Raw genomic sequence first — 16,130 nt, forward strand, 5'->3', positions numbered from 1 at the left:
GTGAGACATATTGTAGTGCTGTTGTCTTGAAGCGGTTAACACCTATTAAACCTGAGAGTTACTGAACTCACAGTCCTGATCTATCACCACCATGCCAGTTGAGCAATGTGCCCTTGTGCCCACGACCCAGCTGTTACGGCATTACACTCACTGTAGCTGAGTCTCTGCTAAAGGCCAGTTTACACGCTTGCGGTGTATTCACATGATGCTTTAACACCATAATGACTGCAATTCCAAGTCAGCATGTTGCGCAAGGGCTTTTATAATACCTGTATATCAGCTCAAGATGCCTAAAAACCACCTGTGCTGCGTCATTACTGCAAATACTGGATTTTCAAGGTGTATTTCAATAAGTTAATGCAATATCATGGAGTCAAATTTAAGATTATACAGTAGGTAAATGTTAATAGATTTGGATATCGGTCGTCTCATTGATTAAAGCTTCGGATTTAAGTGTTTTTGAATGCTATCTGGCTTAATCTTGCCCATTTAGGCAGACGAGACATTAGGGTCAATTAGATGTTGACAAAAAATGTATGCTTGCTCATTTAAAACTTGCCACCGTGATGCTGCATTGTTATGGGTGGTGGCCATGGCGTTGCTATGCAGTTCCAAGATGTTCTGAGTAGATGACGTCATGCATACATCTGGGAGACGTCTTTTTGATGTCTGCAAAGTGTTTTTTTGCTCATCCGCAATACGTCTCTGAGATGTCTCCTGTCAGATAGACATGCTTGTAGACATAGAAGATGTCTGTCAGATGTTTTTGATTTAGAATAAACCTGCCTTTTCTAAGACATTTATCAGATGTTCCAGATCTCCTGATCTTACAGACATACCTGTGCTATCTGGGTTGCATGTTGATTAACTAGCCAAAGTTATTATTTTATTTAATAAAGCTGCAATCTGTAACCTTTGCCTCTATATTGCCATATCTGTTGGAACCTTAACTTTACGTGGGTTGAAGTCAAATGACGTCAAACTGACCTTTAATGGGAAATCATCAAATCATCATTACCATCAACCATAAAAGTTATATTTTATCAATCATAAAGTTAAATCTTTTATCAACATATTAGACAGCAACCTGTAATTTCGAAATCACATCTCAAATGTCATAAAAACAGCCTTCTTGCTATTCTCCATATACATATACTGCCCCTTGGAAACATTATTAGAAAACATGCTTCCACTGCTATGCAGATGATACTCGGCTTTATATCTCATCAAGACCAGATGATTCCTTCCAGCTATCCAAATTGGCATCGAAGATATAAAACATTGGATGACTTGTAATTTCCTTCTTTTAAATTGTAATAAAACAGAAATAAGACTTATCGGACCAATGTAGTCTGCAAATTGAAGGCTGCACTGCTACTCCAACAAATACAGTAAAAGATCTAGACGTTATATTAGACAGCAACCTGTCATTTCGAAAGTCACATCTCAAATGTCACAAAAACAGCCTTCTTCCACCTTAGAAATGTTGCCAAATTACGAAATATTCTGTGTGTTGCTGACGCAGAGAAGCTTATTTATGCATTTGTGACCTCAACACTTGACTACTGTAATGCACTTCTAATGGTTGTCCTGCAACTGCACACTACAACCCATCACGTTCCCTAAGATCTCAAAACTCCGCACTTTTGATATCACCTAGAATAACTTAATCCACCAAAGGGGTTCGAGCTTTCTTATACGTAGCACCTAAACTCTGGAATAACCTTCCCGACACTATTCGAGGGTCAGTCACTCTCCCACTTTAAATCTAGATTGAAGACGCATCTTTTCAGCCAAGCATTCACTTGATGCATAATATGGTAAATAAACCACCGGGATACCTAATTTATTAGATATTATTTACGAGAATGATCTTGCTTGTTCTATAAACACCATGGACTGTGCTGTGTTTTACTTTTTTGTGTTTCTATTATTTTCTCCTGTAAAGCTGCATTGGAACAATACACATAGTGAAAAGCGCCATATAAATACAATTTAATTGAATTACAGATTGCAGCTTTAAGTTGTATTGTTGGACATTTTCGGGGAGATCAGCTGTTGATGAATGTAACAGAAATTATATTGTCCTTTTGTAGAAATATTGTAGTTGCAGGGAAATGTCTGGTTCCTTTCCTAGTTAGCGCTGATCACCTGCAGACCTGCTTCCAACCACCTGCTGTCTGTCTCTCCTCCACAGTCGTCTCACATTCCGCCCTCTTTCTTTCTCTATACTTTCCATCTCTGTTGTTCTCTCTGACACGTTCAACGTCCCTCTTCTGGTGAAGCCCTGCAGTCGTGCGCTGCCCCCTGCCTCCTCAGAGAGGAAAACTAGGGCTTCAATTAACACACGTAATTAGGACTTCATTTTTCTCCCTCCCCCTCCGTTCTCCACCTGTTTCTCTCTCTCTCAGACACCTTCTCTACTGTGTTGTGGCTCTTGTTGTTGGAAGCGTGTCAGAAGCAGAGCATGACGCTAATCTAAATGAAAACTGGTTGGAACTTAGTTTTAACTTGTACCCATGCACGCATTTACTTACTACACCAGTTCTCCACACCCACCTCTCTCTCTCTCTCTCTCTCTCTCTCTCTCTCTCTCTCTCTCTCTCTCTCGCTCTCGCTCTCGTCTCTAATGTTGCTCTTGTTGTTTACAGTTGTGTCTCATGTCTAAATGTTTCTGTCTCCCTACTTTCATCATTCACTTTCCACTCTCTTCCTCACAAACATCACTCTTCCATCTCTTGTGTATCACTTCAACTGCCCCTTTTGTTTTCTTTCATCTCCATCTCTTTCAACGCACTGCCATCACGTCATGTGCCCATTCTCACACCCCCCACTTCTCAACCCCCTTTTCTTCCGTTTTGTCTTCACAGTCACTGTATCCATCAGATTCTAGACAGTGTCCATCATATTCACCAACATGATATAGTGCACAGGGACCTGAAGGTCAGTATGTAGCACGCACGCTGCTCGTATATCGCCTGTCTGTTTGCCTCTGCTTGCTCCTGTCTGTAGCTTTAGCCTGTCTGTCTGTCTGTCTGTTTTTCTGTGTATGGCACCATGGGCTTCCCTTAATCCATTGACTGCTTTCCCGAACTTCCCAAATCCTTTCTCCCTGTGCCTGATCTTTAGCTTGATGCTCTCAAGGTCTCATGATTGTTTTTGCTTTTAACCTTGATATAATTTTTTAGACATTTTGTTTATTTTAAATAAAGTTATTTTTGTTTTTATTCTGGTTATTTTACAATTTTCTGATATTTCTAAAAATAAGCAAGTAGAGTAACTGGTTTTGAAAATATGGTTGAGTAACGATAGAATGTTTTAGTGTTTCTTAAAGGGATAGTTCACCCAAAAATGAGAATTCTGACACAAATTTCTCAACCTGGACACATTTCTTAGTTCTATTGAACACAAAGAAATATCTTCGTAAGAAACAACTAAGATTTCTGGTGCACCATTGACTACCGTTAAAATGGTTGTCAAAGGTGCCCAGAACTAAATATTTTCTCTACACCAGTGGTTCTCAAACTTTTCATGGCCGCGCCCCCCTGTAAACCCATTTAAAGAACTGCCTATAAAAAATACCTCTTTATGACAGATTGATCTCAAGAGATCACATTATAAATGTAACATCCCTGCTGATAAAAACAAAAGAGACCCAATTGAAACTAGGGATGCACCGAAATGAAAATTCTTGAGCCAAACAAAAATCAAACACTGAATTCCGAACACCGAACATTGCTTTTACGGTGTGCGTTTATTCGCAGTTTATCTAACAATCACGGTGTGGTGTCATTTGCCTGACTAAAATAGCGCTTTACATCTTTAATAACTTTCAACAGCTTTAATCAGCCGCCCAAGTTCTGAAATACACACATGAAAAGGCACTTTATTTACACGCCACTCCCTTCACACGCACTCTGAACTCATCGGGAGAGAGAGAGACTTGCGCTTATTATGAATTCACAATCTAAAAGACAGACATACTTCCAGTATTTGATCTACCTGTTTCTTAAGATGCTGTAGAGGTAATTGCTGCTGCTTCCTGGTGGACTTCCTAGTGGACGTTTGCCTACTTTATAGATATTAAGCTTTTGTGCGCAGCCTAAAATTGGACTGCGCAGGACCTACAATGAGTCAGCGCGGCCGCTCACACGCAGCTTAAGACGAAACATTGCCCCGCGTCAATTTGCAATCACGTTCCTCCGCGCATTCGACTGTTTCTCAGTCTACCATCAGCCCCTGGGCTTCAGGAAAAACTTTCCGAAACAATATGAAATAGTAATATAAAACTACTTGTGATTCTCTAAGCGTAACACGCTGTCAAGGATGCGCTCCGAGCTACACAATAAATTTAGTAGATGGCTAGTGACAGCTGCATGCCAGCAGGGAAATGATAATATGGAAAAAGGTTCAAATGAATATCACAAACCTCTGGAAAGCATTGACCTTTGCTGTTATCTTGTGGTAAACTTCCTCACAAGTCTGTACATAACAGATTTATAGCAACATTTCATCTGTTTTTATTCCCTGTGTCCCAATAATCTGTCACAGTTCAATTTTAGTTCTCTTGTTAGTACTGGACAAACTGCATATCGGGCAACTTTTCTCCCTAAAATGGAGGTCCTCAGATTAAATATTTTTTACAGTATTTGTAACTTTATGGTTTGCAGAAAGTAAGCCATTAAATAGCTTTTTTCACTTGCAACGTGGGAAAACGGAGACTAAGACAAATACTGCAATATTTAGTGCTGTCAGTGCAAATCATGATGCTAAGATTACATAAGGCAGCACAGTGAGTTGAGGAAATCAGTTTGAGCGTCAAGTTTTTCGTTTTAAACATCAAGCCTCTTTTATACACGCACACATTTGACTGTACCTTAATGTTTTTAAATCTGGATTATTTTATTTTATGTCCCCTGAACCGCTGTAGCTTGTTTGTACATTTACCTTGGCAAACATAGCTAAACACACATTTACATACATACTCGCATACAGTACACATGCATACTGTACACAGACACACACGTACACATTTGCAGACCAGCTATGATCAGCAGCTGACAGTGGGGGAGGTGTAAAGACAGCATACACACATTCAAACACGCACACTTTCACAAATCTTCAAAACCTTACTTGTTCAGGAATCTATACATATCATATTCATTCTTTCAGTACACATATATAGTCCAAACGTGCAGATTCACGCTCAGATGTGGGTTTAGTCAACATTGTTGGTTGCACACGCTCGGGCGCGGTGTCACACATGGTGCTCTTTTAATGGGAGCCATTTAGAAAGCAAATGCGGCACTTTAATTTACAACCCTGAACTTTACTGCCATACCAGAACTTTACACACATGCCAGCAAACTCGTGGATAATAATAATCGTGGCTATAACTTTATTTTAGCAGCGCACTGCATATCTGTAGCGAGTTATTTTTTATTAAAAAAGTTGTACTGTTAATTACACTTTGATTTCCACAGATTTTCAGTAAGAATACTCCAAATTTACTTAAATTAAGTTTTAGTGAAATTACTGTTTTTTTCAACTAAATACTATATCGATTTACTATATCAGTTTGAACTTTATTAACTTTAATGAAAGTTTTTTTTTGTTTTTATATCCTGCTTTTTTTTACAATACAATTTAAAGATATGTGTTTTCACAATGACATCACATGAAGGAAACTCGCACACCGCTCTCTCAGTTTAGCTAATGAAGCCCCTCTGTCGCTCTTAGCCCTCCATGTGCTGTGTGAATATAACACGCATAACACTTCCAGTCTTAGCCTTTTTCCAATGTCGAAGATTTAACTCGTAGGGATCTAAAATAATGAATAAATTGTTTCACAACCACCAGACTTTTGTGACCCTCCGTGTATTATCACTTGAGTGTCGGATCTGGTGCCAGGCTGTCAAATACCACAACCTTTGTTCTTGAGGTTTTGCCTCGTGGTAGAGCATGACAACATGCGGTGGTCTCATGACAGCCGGCTTACATGCGTGTACACGCATTTTACTACTGTTTAGCACCCACACACTCCTAACACACTCTTGCACTGCAATCACATTGCACCCCTTTATTAATATTTCTACCAAAGACCAACCACTGTGTGCTCTGTAAAAAAACTCAGAATCGTAACGCACATCTTTGTTAATTACATTTTATAATGCATTGTCTATTCAAAACTTATGGTTGTTTGTAGTGGACAGAACTGTACGTTGACAGGACAATCTAGAACTCCAAATTGGTCAATGCTTTGCTATAGTTCGCTATCAAAATATAAATTCTTGCTCCTAATTTACGTAATCCTTTAACCTGATGGGACATTTAGCTGTTTGTGTTTTGTTGCCGTTTTTGTTTTTTAATCTAGTGTTACGCTCATATTCAGATGCAAGGTTTAAGACTAGAAAGATGCCCCGGCCCATTTCCTTTTAATTACTGACCTGCCCCAAATACCCCTTGCCTGTGCACGGGACTGTAGCATTGCTCAGACTAACCTGCGCCCCCTGCTGTTTGCATGCAGTCACTGCATCCAGCAGATCCTGGAGGCGGTGCTTCATTGCCATCAAATGGGTGTGGTGCACCGAGACCTGAAGGTAAGTGACAGGTGTCATGTCCTCACTATTCCTCAAGTGTGTCCTCATAAAAGTCAGTACCCTCAAATCTGTGTTTATCACTGTGTGGATGTGACGGTGACTGCGGTAATTGCGGTTAACGGATCGTTGTTGGTGCCTCAATTGGCTTGCTGTAGAAATGCATTGGAGGTCATTCCAATTTCGCACAGTGATAGCACACATTGTGTGTGTGTGTGTGTGTGTGTGTGTGGCCGTCACTGGTTATTAGATCACTTTCATGAATGTTCAGGTAAGATTGGACTGAAGAGAAATGTCAAATGTTGATTAGGAAACGCTTCTAAATTTGTCTGCAAGTATTTCTTTGCAGTCTGTCAGAACGGTGGATGACAGTAAAAATACAGCTTGTTGTCATGGTTGCACAATAAATCTTTATTTTGTACAAACATCTATGTGGGTTTTAAAGTAATTTTTGATTGTAAAATAATAAACCATTAAAGCACCTCCTTTGCTTCATTTTAAGTTCTCCATCAATCGCTTTTAAAGTCAATCTGTGAAAACCGTTTAGACATCAGGTGCCAAGTCCAAGACAAAGCGTCATGTCTAGATTTGAGCACACTGCACTGCTCCTATCTGACCTTTGACCTTCTCTAACACACAGTGCGCTTCTGGGAAGTGCCGTAAACAACGCAACTAGTGACTCGCCATATATTGCAGCTGAGACAAAATTTTAACAAGTGTCTTAGTTGTGTTATCGTCAATAGTAAGTGTAAAAAAAGTCCAATGCCTTCTGTACAAACACGAATCGGTGCTTTGCCTTTTGTTGTGTGAAAAGGGTGATGCTTACTAACTGCTTCAAAGTGCATGCAGCATGTTTACGTGTTTGGTGAGTGTGAACTCCTGTTAGTTGTTTGTGAATGCATGTATATGTGGTTTGATGATGAATGTGATATTGTTAATATCACAGATAAAATGCACATTTATCCACAGGATTTTGTCACTATACTTTGGATCAATTGTCCCTTTAACATGTTTTGACCATTTTTATACACTTTTCCCTCTTATATCTAAATCCCTCATGCAGTATACAGTATAACCTATGAATTATATTAAGATCTTAAATGCAGAACACTTTTTTTTGTAAATAGGCACAGATGCAGAAATGAACCGTTCAAAAGTATTTAAGTCAGCTACCCATACGTACAGACTTGTTCTCTCAATGTAATGAAATCATTTGTTGGAAAGGAATAAAATGTGCTTTTTGCGATCTTGTTCGTATTGTACTCTGGCAGCACCAATGTTCTGGTTTCACGCTGTGAGTGTCTACCCACACCAATGTGCCCTTCTGAATGGAGGCCTGTGGCACACGCTCCTCCACAGCAGGATTCTGAGTGGGCATGACAGGAATGCCACTGCAGAAAGAGGAGGAGATCGTACACGTGCTCACAGACACAAATACCCTTTTTTAAGCACATGATCAGAATCATAGTCATAGACACACATGTTACTATGGCAGATATGTGTAAAGTAATGTTAAATAAAACTCTATGGTAAAAAATGCTTTTTAGGTCACACTTAGTGTTTCTTAGTGCGTTTTTACATATGAAACATTCTCACTTTAATATAGACTAGTCAAATGCAGTGCATGTAACTTAGCCAAAAGAGTTTTGTTATGCTAACCGTCAGCTGAAACGGAACATGCTTAAAAGGATAGTTCACCCAAAAATTGTATTATTCACTCACTCTCATGTCATTTCAAACCTGTATGACTTTCTTTTGTAGAACACAAAGATATTTTGAAGAACGTTGATGACCAAATAACATTTTTCAGCCTTGACTATTGTATGGACACAAAACACAAAAGTTTTTTCTTGTGTTAAAGAGGTTAAGTAGTCATATACAGGTTTTGAACAAATGATGGTGCATAAATGACGACTGATTAAATTTTTCAGGTGAACTATCCCACCGCCACTAAACCAACTGGTTGACTGTCATGACCCAAAAATGCGTACATCCCCTAATATTTAGCCGTTGCAGAATTTGTAGAAGTGCTTATGCCGGGAAGGTCGCTTTTAGAAGATTTTACAGCAGAAGCCTTGTTCTTAAATAAGCAGGGGATAGTGATTCTTCTCTGCCAGAATATCTCACAAGAAGCTGCTTTTCAAAATACCTCCTACAGTTGAGCTTTTGGGATGGGATTAGTTCCTGGTGATCCAGCCATCAACAGCACACAACTTTAACTTCTCTTTGAAAGAGTTAGTAAGACAGAGTGCTTATGAGGTTAGAGATAATATATTTCATATAAAAAGTGTTATGAAACGATTAAAACTTTGGGTCGTTATAAATAGCGTAAGAGGCTGTAAGGCTCATAACAATACTGTGAAAAGTGAAAAATTACAGTTTTAAAAAATGCAGGAAACTACTTTATAATTGCAGTAATATCTACAAAGTGAAAAGAGAGCGAGAGAGGGCAGCGGATGGTAAATCCACCAAACACTGCAATGCAGGAAAAGCTGCATCCAATGTCACTATCTGCTGCAGCACTTGTAGTGGAAATGTGTGACAGTATCTTCGGTTTGTTACCCTGAACTTACAGACCAGATTCAGTATCATTTTGATTAATAAAATAACTGCACGTGTGTGTGTGCGTTCAGCGCAAGTATTGGAAGGCAGTGGGACTAGAGGGGATATCACATTATTAGCATCCATCAGTGACAGAGAATAATGAGGCTGGATAATCTGGGTCACTCCAGAAGAAAACGCACATCTTTTTACCAGTGCAGACAAATGCTGCCTTCATATCTTTTCTCATTTTAGTCTTTATTTAGAACATTGTAAAGATAGAAAACGCTGCAGCTGCGTTCAGTTTTCAGCTGATAATTCATAATATGGAAGTACAGTAAGCTGTACAAACAAGTGTATATTTCCAGTATATTTTCTTCGATGCAGAAGTTTCTCTGAAACTGTACCTTTTCTATTTCTTAATGTCAAATGGTAGTGTATATATATGGGATGGCTGCTGGTTGTAAGTGCGATAGATCTCTCAAAAGCACTATGTATTGTGTCTGCATGTATAATGTGCAGCACCTTTACTGTAAGTGTGCTTGTGTGTTTGAATTGTCTTTTTCTCCCCTCAGCCTGAGAATCTTCTCCTGGCTAGTAAGTGCAAGAATGCTGCTGTGAAGCTGGCCGACTTCGGGCTGGCCATTGAGGTGCAGGGAGAGCAGCAGGCATGGTTTGGTATGCAATCGTTGCTATAGCAACATACACCTTTAACTTCCTGTGTACACATGCAGACTAACACAATTCGTCAAAAACACCTTTACCTGTCTATTCATCTACACAAGCCGTTTTTGTCACTGTTTTGCTTTGTGGTTAGAATATCTGGAAGTACGTGTTTACTGTGTGTTTGTGTGTGTTTTTACAGGATTCGCAGGGACACCTGGCTACCTGTCCCCCGAGGTGCTGAGGAAGGAGGCATATGGCAAACCGGTGGACATCTGGGCCTGCGGTAAACAAACTCAAACACAGAGACATGCACATTCTTTTTCTGTAGTGACAAAGCGATGCTGTGAGGGTACTGTCGAGTTTTTTTGCCCGTTGAAAAGCTGTGCTATAAAACTATGACTGTCTACCTGTAAATAGGCATAGACATATGGCAAAGTCATGTATTTTTAATGAGGCTTGGCCATTTCTGTTTGTTCGCCAATTTTGGTTTTTCAACAAAGGCGAGCAGATCAATTTTGGACTATGCAATGCAGCACCTGCCTGTATTCCAACAAGTTTTATAAATAATTAATAAATCTGTTTTTTTATAATAATAATAATAATAATAATAATATATACATTTAGGGAGTTTTGTGGTGCTTTTTATTTCTAGCAATATGTAAAATAAAATATTATATTTGTTTAATATTGATTTCTTTACAAAACGTAAATGTTATTTAAATGTGTTTTATTTGTTGACTTGACCACATAACAAAGAAACCAACAAATAAGATATGAGCGCCTAATTTAATACTATCTAAAAAGCATATCAGGGTGACACTTAAAACACATTTTCGCAAAAGGGTGGCTAAAATATTAAATAAGTTTGGATTTGCTTCACATAATCTCATCGTCATATATTTGTGTTGTTTCCTTTATGTATTTAGTTGTATAGTGTGTAAATAGCACAAAGATAGATATTTGTCAAGTTGCACTTCTGAGGTAAAGTATTCTTATTCATCATCATTTTGCTGTCTTTTGAACAGCTGCTGTTTTGGCAGGCATGGGTTTCTTAGGTAGGGATAAGACTTGGAACAGATCACATTTTCCCATGTCTTCATTAAGGTGTCATTCTGTACATTCTGTTGGTTGGATATCCGCCGTTCTGGGACGAGGATCAGCACAAACTCTACCAACAAATCAAGGCTGGAGCTTACGATGTGAGTTTTCTGCCGTGTTTCTCTTTGTGTTCTCATGCTTGTGCTGGCATCCATCGTTATTTCCTTCTGTGTCCCAGTTTCCCACAGTTCTGATAATCTCTTGCTCTAAATGTACTGCAAGTTCGCTCCTAAGTCTGCACTTCAAGTACATGCTTACAGTAGTGCATTGTGAGAAGTTAGTACTGCCCTCTTTCGTTGTTTTATTCTCTCATCTGTTTTAATACTTTTCTGACTTTTAATGGTTTTTGAGATAGGCTCACGTGGTATTACATTCTTTCGCCACACAGCTTGCGCAATTCAAGTAAATTCTCCTGCATTCATGAAATATTTATAAGAGCTCTTTCCTTGGAGAGAAAGTAAAGCAGTGTAAGGAGTTGAAGAAATGTTTAATCATGTGCCGTTGCTGGAAAAAACTGCATGACATTTTGCATAAGCTTTGCGTTGTTGATCAAATTGTAATTTCAATTGTTTTTACTAAAGCTTATTTTTAAAAGGTTATTATAAGCTATTTATTTCCACGAAGTCCCACCAGAATCTGCAATGCAATTTTACTGCCTTCTATAGTTTGTAAAAAATGCTTTTTTGTGGGGTTTTGTTTTTGCTGGTTTCAGTTTGACATTCCTAAAAACTCATGGCTTGATGCATAGCTACTTTTATTGACAGAGCAATATCATTGTCTTGGAGCTTATGAATAAATCTAAATAACTGTAAATACAAAGCCTCGAAAGGAAGATATTTCCCCCCAGCTTGGCTTTCATATCTTTGTTTTTGTTTCCTCCGGTAGTTTCCATCTCCCGAATGGGACACAGTTACTCCTGAAGCCAAAAACCTCATCAATCAAATGCTCACCATAAACCCAGCCAAGAGAATCACAGCACAGGAAGCTCTGAAGCACCCATGGGTCTGCGTACGTATTCTCCGGCTTTATAAAACGATCGTTCAAAAACAACAGTTAATGCCAAATGACAGGTTTAGACACAGTTAACATCTTTTCACCATTTTTTTCCATAGCAACGCTCTACTGTGGCCTCCATGATGCACAGGCAAGAGACCGTGGAATGCCTGAAGAAGTTTAACGCTAGGAGGAAACTCAAAGTGAGTTTGAGTAACACAAGAGCACTAGTTTACAACACGCGTACACTGAGTGTTTAACCGGGGGTTTTTGTTTTCTCACAGGGGGCCATCCTCACCACCATGCTTGTGTCACGAAACTTCTCTGGTAAGTTAGTCGGACATGGTGAACATCAATATTAAGTTTTGAAATGTTTTGATTGACAGCCAAATTGTGTTTTCTGATCTGGTCTTTTATGTGTATGTTGTGATGGTCTCAGTATTTCCTCAATGAGTCTTGTGTCTTGTGTTTTTTTTTTTTGTCTTTTGTTTGCCAAATAAAAACATTTCTGTCACTCAGTAAAAGTTCACATGACTTTTATAGTAACACGTAAAACTGTATTTGTGCAACTATGAGCCTACAACATTTTCAGTTCTTTTACACAGCTCTGACCTCACAGATTTCATGCATGATACAGCGCAACATAGATCAGACCGCACATATCTTTCATCCACGTTTTCCTTTTTAATGACTTTTGTCCTAAATGCAAATTCAAGTCCTTCGGGTTGCACTTTCCTATCTCATCTGTGATGTCAGGGCTCTGCTTATAATCACAATTACGTTTCTACATGTAGTTTTGAATGTTTGGAGTGATGATTCTCTCTGGGTCCATAACAATCTTATATATGTTTCATGTTAGTTGTAATAAAAAATATAGCTCTCATCTACATGAGAAACATGCTTGTCTGAGCCACTCGTCTCTCAAAGTAAAAAAAAAACTACGAAATTGGTGTGACGTGTTCTTATGACTGACACTTTCTTTTGCTGGAGACTAATGAATGATTCTCTGTTACTCTGCCCCTTTTCCCTATCCCGTTTTCTCTTTTGTTCCTTCCTCTGATTCTGTTTTGGTTTTGTGTGGATGGGTACGTATGCTTCTGCGTGCGCGTGTGCGTGTGTCAGTGGGTAGCAGGCAGACCACAGCTCCCGCCTCGGTCACTGCGGCTGCGGCTGCTGTAGCCGCGGCTGCAGGCACCACAGCAGGGCTGGTGGAACAAGGTAGTGCCGCCCTGCAGGGCACAAATCTTCTGCCTCCTTCTGTCTGTACTCTCTTCGACATATTTTTCCTCTTCGTTTCTTCTCTCCCTTATTGTACTTTACATACTTTTTCATTTTATTTCAGTTTATCCTATCCCCTTCCTCTAATTTTTTTGGCTTTCTTCCTTTTTTCTCATTCCTGATTATTCTTCTTTTTATGCTCCCTGTTCCATTCTCCCTTCCTCTTTGATTTTTCAACCCAATCATTCTTTCAATCCTCTTTATCACTTGCCAGTCCATAACTGTCTCTGCATGGGGCCAGAGCATGATGACTCACTCCTTACCTTTACCTGTCTTTCCTTATCTGTCTGCTCGCTCTCTCTGTCCTGTCCTCCACACTTCAGTGTCATTATCCGTCTCATTTTGCATTCAGTTCATGTCAGACATCACATCAAGCATCACATTGAACTCTTATACTGGGCTGTTTTTGACCCATTGTTAGATTGTTATCAAATGATTCATTGAAACAAGTTGATGTCCTCCAAAAACCTCGAAAGTCCAAATTCACAGTTTTTCAGGGACTGGATGGTAATTTTATCCCTTAAAACTTAATCTTTGACCTTCAAATTTTTTTTATATCTGCCCTAAAATAGCTTGAATGTAACTCTACACTTCAACTTTATCAAGTGTACGCAGAAACATGAATATTCAAATGAGCCCCGCCTCCACTCCGTCTTGCCACTCAGTTCTTTTTTTAATGACGACACAAGCACTTTTTTATTGGTTAGATATTTGCAAACACAGAGTGACAAACATTGTAATAATGTTTGTCACTTATTATAATAATTTATCATGAAATATGGAGATACTAACTTTTACTAAGGTTTCAGAAGTACACCTGCGATATGATAATTTATAACCTAGCGGTTCATTTTTCCCCAAGTGTGGGTTAAAAACAACCCAGTGTTTTGAGAGCGTGATCCTCCAGTTGTCCGTAATCCTCACTTTCATCACAATTTCATACATCTTTTATTAATTTCACAGAGTTTCTACACCGAGGCATGTGCATAATGAATGTGATTTCCCTCTCCATCATTTTTTCCTCTCATACGCTCCGTAAATCACTTTTTCTGGTTTATTCTTGTCTCCTTATCATCATCACTTTTCTCGGCCATTTTTATCTGACGCTCATAAGCCAACTTGAGTTTCGGTCTCTGCATCTCTCCTCCTTTCCATTGCTCTGCCTTTAATATATGGTCTGTGAAGTTGAAGTTCACCCCTGTTTTAGGGATGGAACAGTCTGCCTGCTGTTGTGCTGAATGCTGCATGGGAGATTGGACTAATGCATGTTCACTAACATGGGGGGTATGAGATGCTACACGAATCTGGTGCACTTGTGCATGGTCAAAAGTAAATTTTTAGTTTCAAAGAATAGGTTTGTATCTATTCACAGAAATATAATCAGTAAAAAAAATGTAAAGTAGGATTTTGTATCAAAGTATTTATAAGAAAAATATTCACAACACGTTTGTGGGTAGCAGTTTCTCATTCTGTTCCATACTGTGCCTCAAGAATACATTTGAGGTTTGTTTGTAATATTTAATTTGGTTTCCACTGCTCCTTTGTAGACTTCCCTGATGTGGGCAATTATTCACAATAAAGCTATTATTAATTAAACATTTGATCAACAACATTAAGATTTCTAAACCTTTTCTTGCCTATTATTATTCGTTTTATGTACTGCATCTCCTCCAGAACAGATATCTAACATATACAATACATAATTTGGCTGCTTTATATTTGCTGTAAAATATACATTATGGAAAAGTATAAATAATTAAGTGCACAGCAAATGACTATGCGTGTATTTGAAACATACTGTAGGGTTGTGGGGCACAAACTCCGAGTTAATTGTAACATGATTAATTATACAGGCCTGCAATTTTTATTGCTTTGTCTTTTTTCTCACTGCGAGACTAAGTTCATCTGTCACTGTGATAAGTTATAGTTATGATATGTTTTCATGGAGATATTGTACAACGAGTGTTTTGGCAGCATGAAAGTGAATTTCTTCATCATGAGGTTTTTTCTCAGTTGGGCATTTAACGGTCCAGTGTATGAAATTTTGCTGCATCTAGCGGTGAGATTGCGAATTGCAACCAATGGCTCGCTCCAATGCTCATCATTCCCTTTCGTAGAACTAACATTTTATCATGTTTTCGTTTCTTTGCGGAAGTTCACGTGTTTACAAAACTGCTGTAGAGCAGCAGAAACAACAATGGAAAAGCCATGTAAATGGACGTGTGATGTATAGCTCGTTCTAAGGTAACAAAGACATAACGCTTCATTATGTAAAGTCTTTATACTTCTGAAGACAAAGTTATGTGTAATATTTTACATTTCTGTTAATAGATACTGGACCTTTAAGTGTTAATTTGTAGCTCTAATATTTTTAGTGATTGAGCTAAAACCAAAAAGCATTAGGTTGTGCCCTGCTCTCCCTACTATTTCTTTACTTAATAAAAATTTAGGATGTGTACTTTTTATTATGTGAATTGGGAAATATTTACAATAATTGAACATGGAAAGCATTAAGATTACCCCACTAGTCAATAGTTTGTGCAAACCGAACCAAATATATTTTTGTCACAATGTTATAAACCTTATAATGACATTTTCGTAGGAATGTGAAAAACAGCTGTTCTGCAGGAGTACCGTTGACATTGTTTCACCTCTCGAAAAGGCAGGAAATTATTTCAGATCAAATGTACTGTAAAAGGGTTGAGCTGGTGCATTGAGCGTGTGCCTCAATGTGAAGGCCGTGCTGCATTTCTGATTCTGCCTCAACATGCCTGCGATCAAATATTTATGTTGTGCTGCCTAGTCTCTGTTGTCTCCCAACTACCTCCAGCTTGAGCCACCAGACCGCTGCGCTATAGCCAGTTGCACTAAATACTCCACTGATATCTGGATTAGTCTGAATCCTGACATAAACAGAGTATAATCTTATACACCTAAGATTTTATAATGCATCGATTA

The 16,130-nt window shown here is 38.7% G+C and overlaps 1 protein-coding gene across 13 annotated transcripts in view; it reads left to right on the forward strand.

The window, feature by feature from the left end:
• The window catches only part of camk2b1 (calcium/calmodulin-dependent protein kinase (CaM kinase) II beta 1), a 44,887-nt gene that overhangs the window by 9,875 nt on the left and 18,882 nt on the right, over positions 1 to 16,130 (forward strand). For 9 of the 13 annotated variants that reach the window (XM_079477752.1, XM_079477755.1, XM_079477749.1 and 6 more), the window contains exons 6-12: positions 6,527 to 6,599; positions 9,713 to 9,815; positions 10,003 to 10,086; positions 10,908 to 11,002; positions 11,787 to 11,909; positions 12,014 to 12,097; positions 12,179 to 12,221. In XM_079477752.1, the coding sequence (XP_079333878.1) occupies positions 6,527 to 6,599; positions 9,713 to 9,815; positions 10,003 to 10,086; positions 10,908 to 11,002; positions 11,787 to 11,909; positions 12,014 to 12,097; positions 12,179 to 12,221 (605 nt within the window). Of the gene's footprint in view, positions 1 to 2,870; positions 2,944 to 6,526; positions 6,600 to 9,712; positions 9,816 to 10,002; positions 10,087 to 10,907; positions 11,003 to 11,786; positions 11,910 to 12,013; positions 12,098 to 12,178; positions 12,222 to 16,130 lie in introns of all 13 variants that reach the window. The other 4 variants (XM_079477750.1, XM_079477756.1, XM_079477759.1 and 1 more) reach the window with 1 other exon arrangement.

The sequence above is a fragment of the Barbatula barbatula genome, assembly GCF_947034865.1.
Source record: "Barbatula barbatula genome assembly, chromosome: 2".
NCBI lineage: Eukaryota > Metazoa > Chordata > Actinopteri > Cypriniformes > Nemacheilidae > Barbatula > Barbatula barbatula.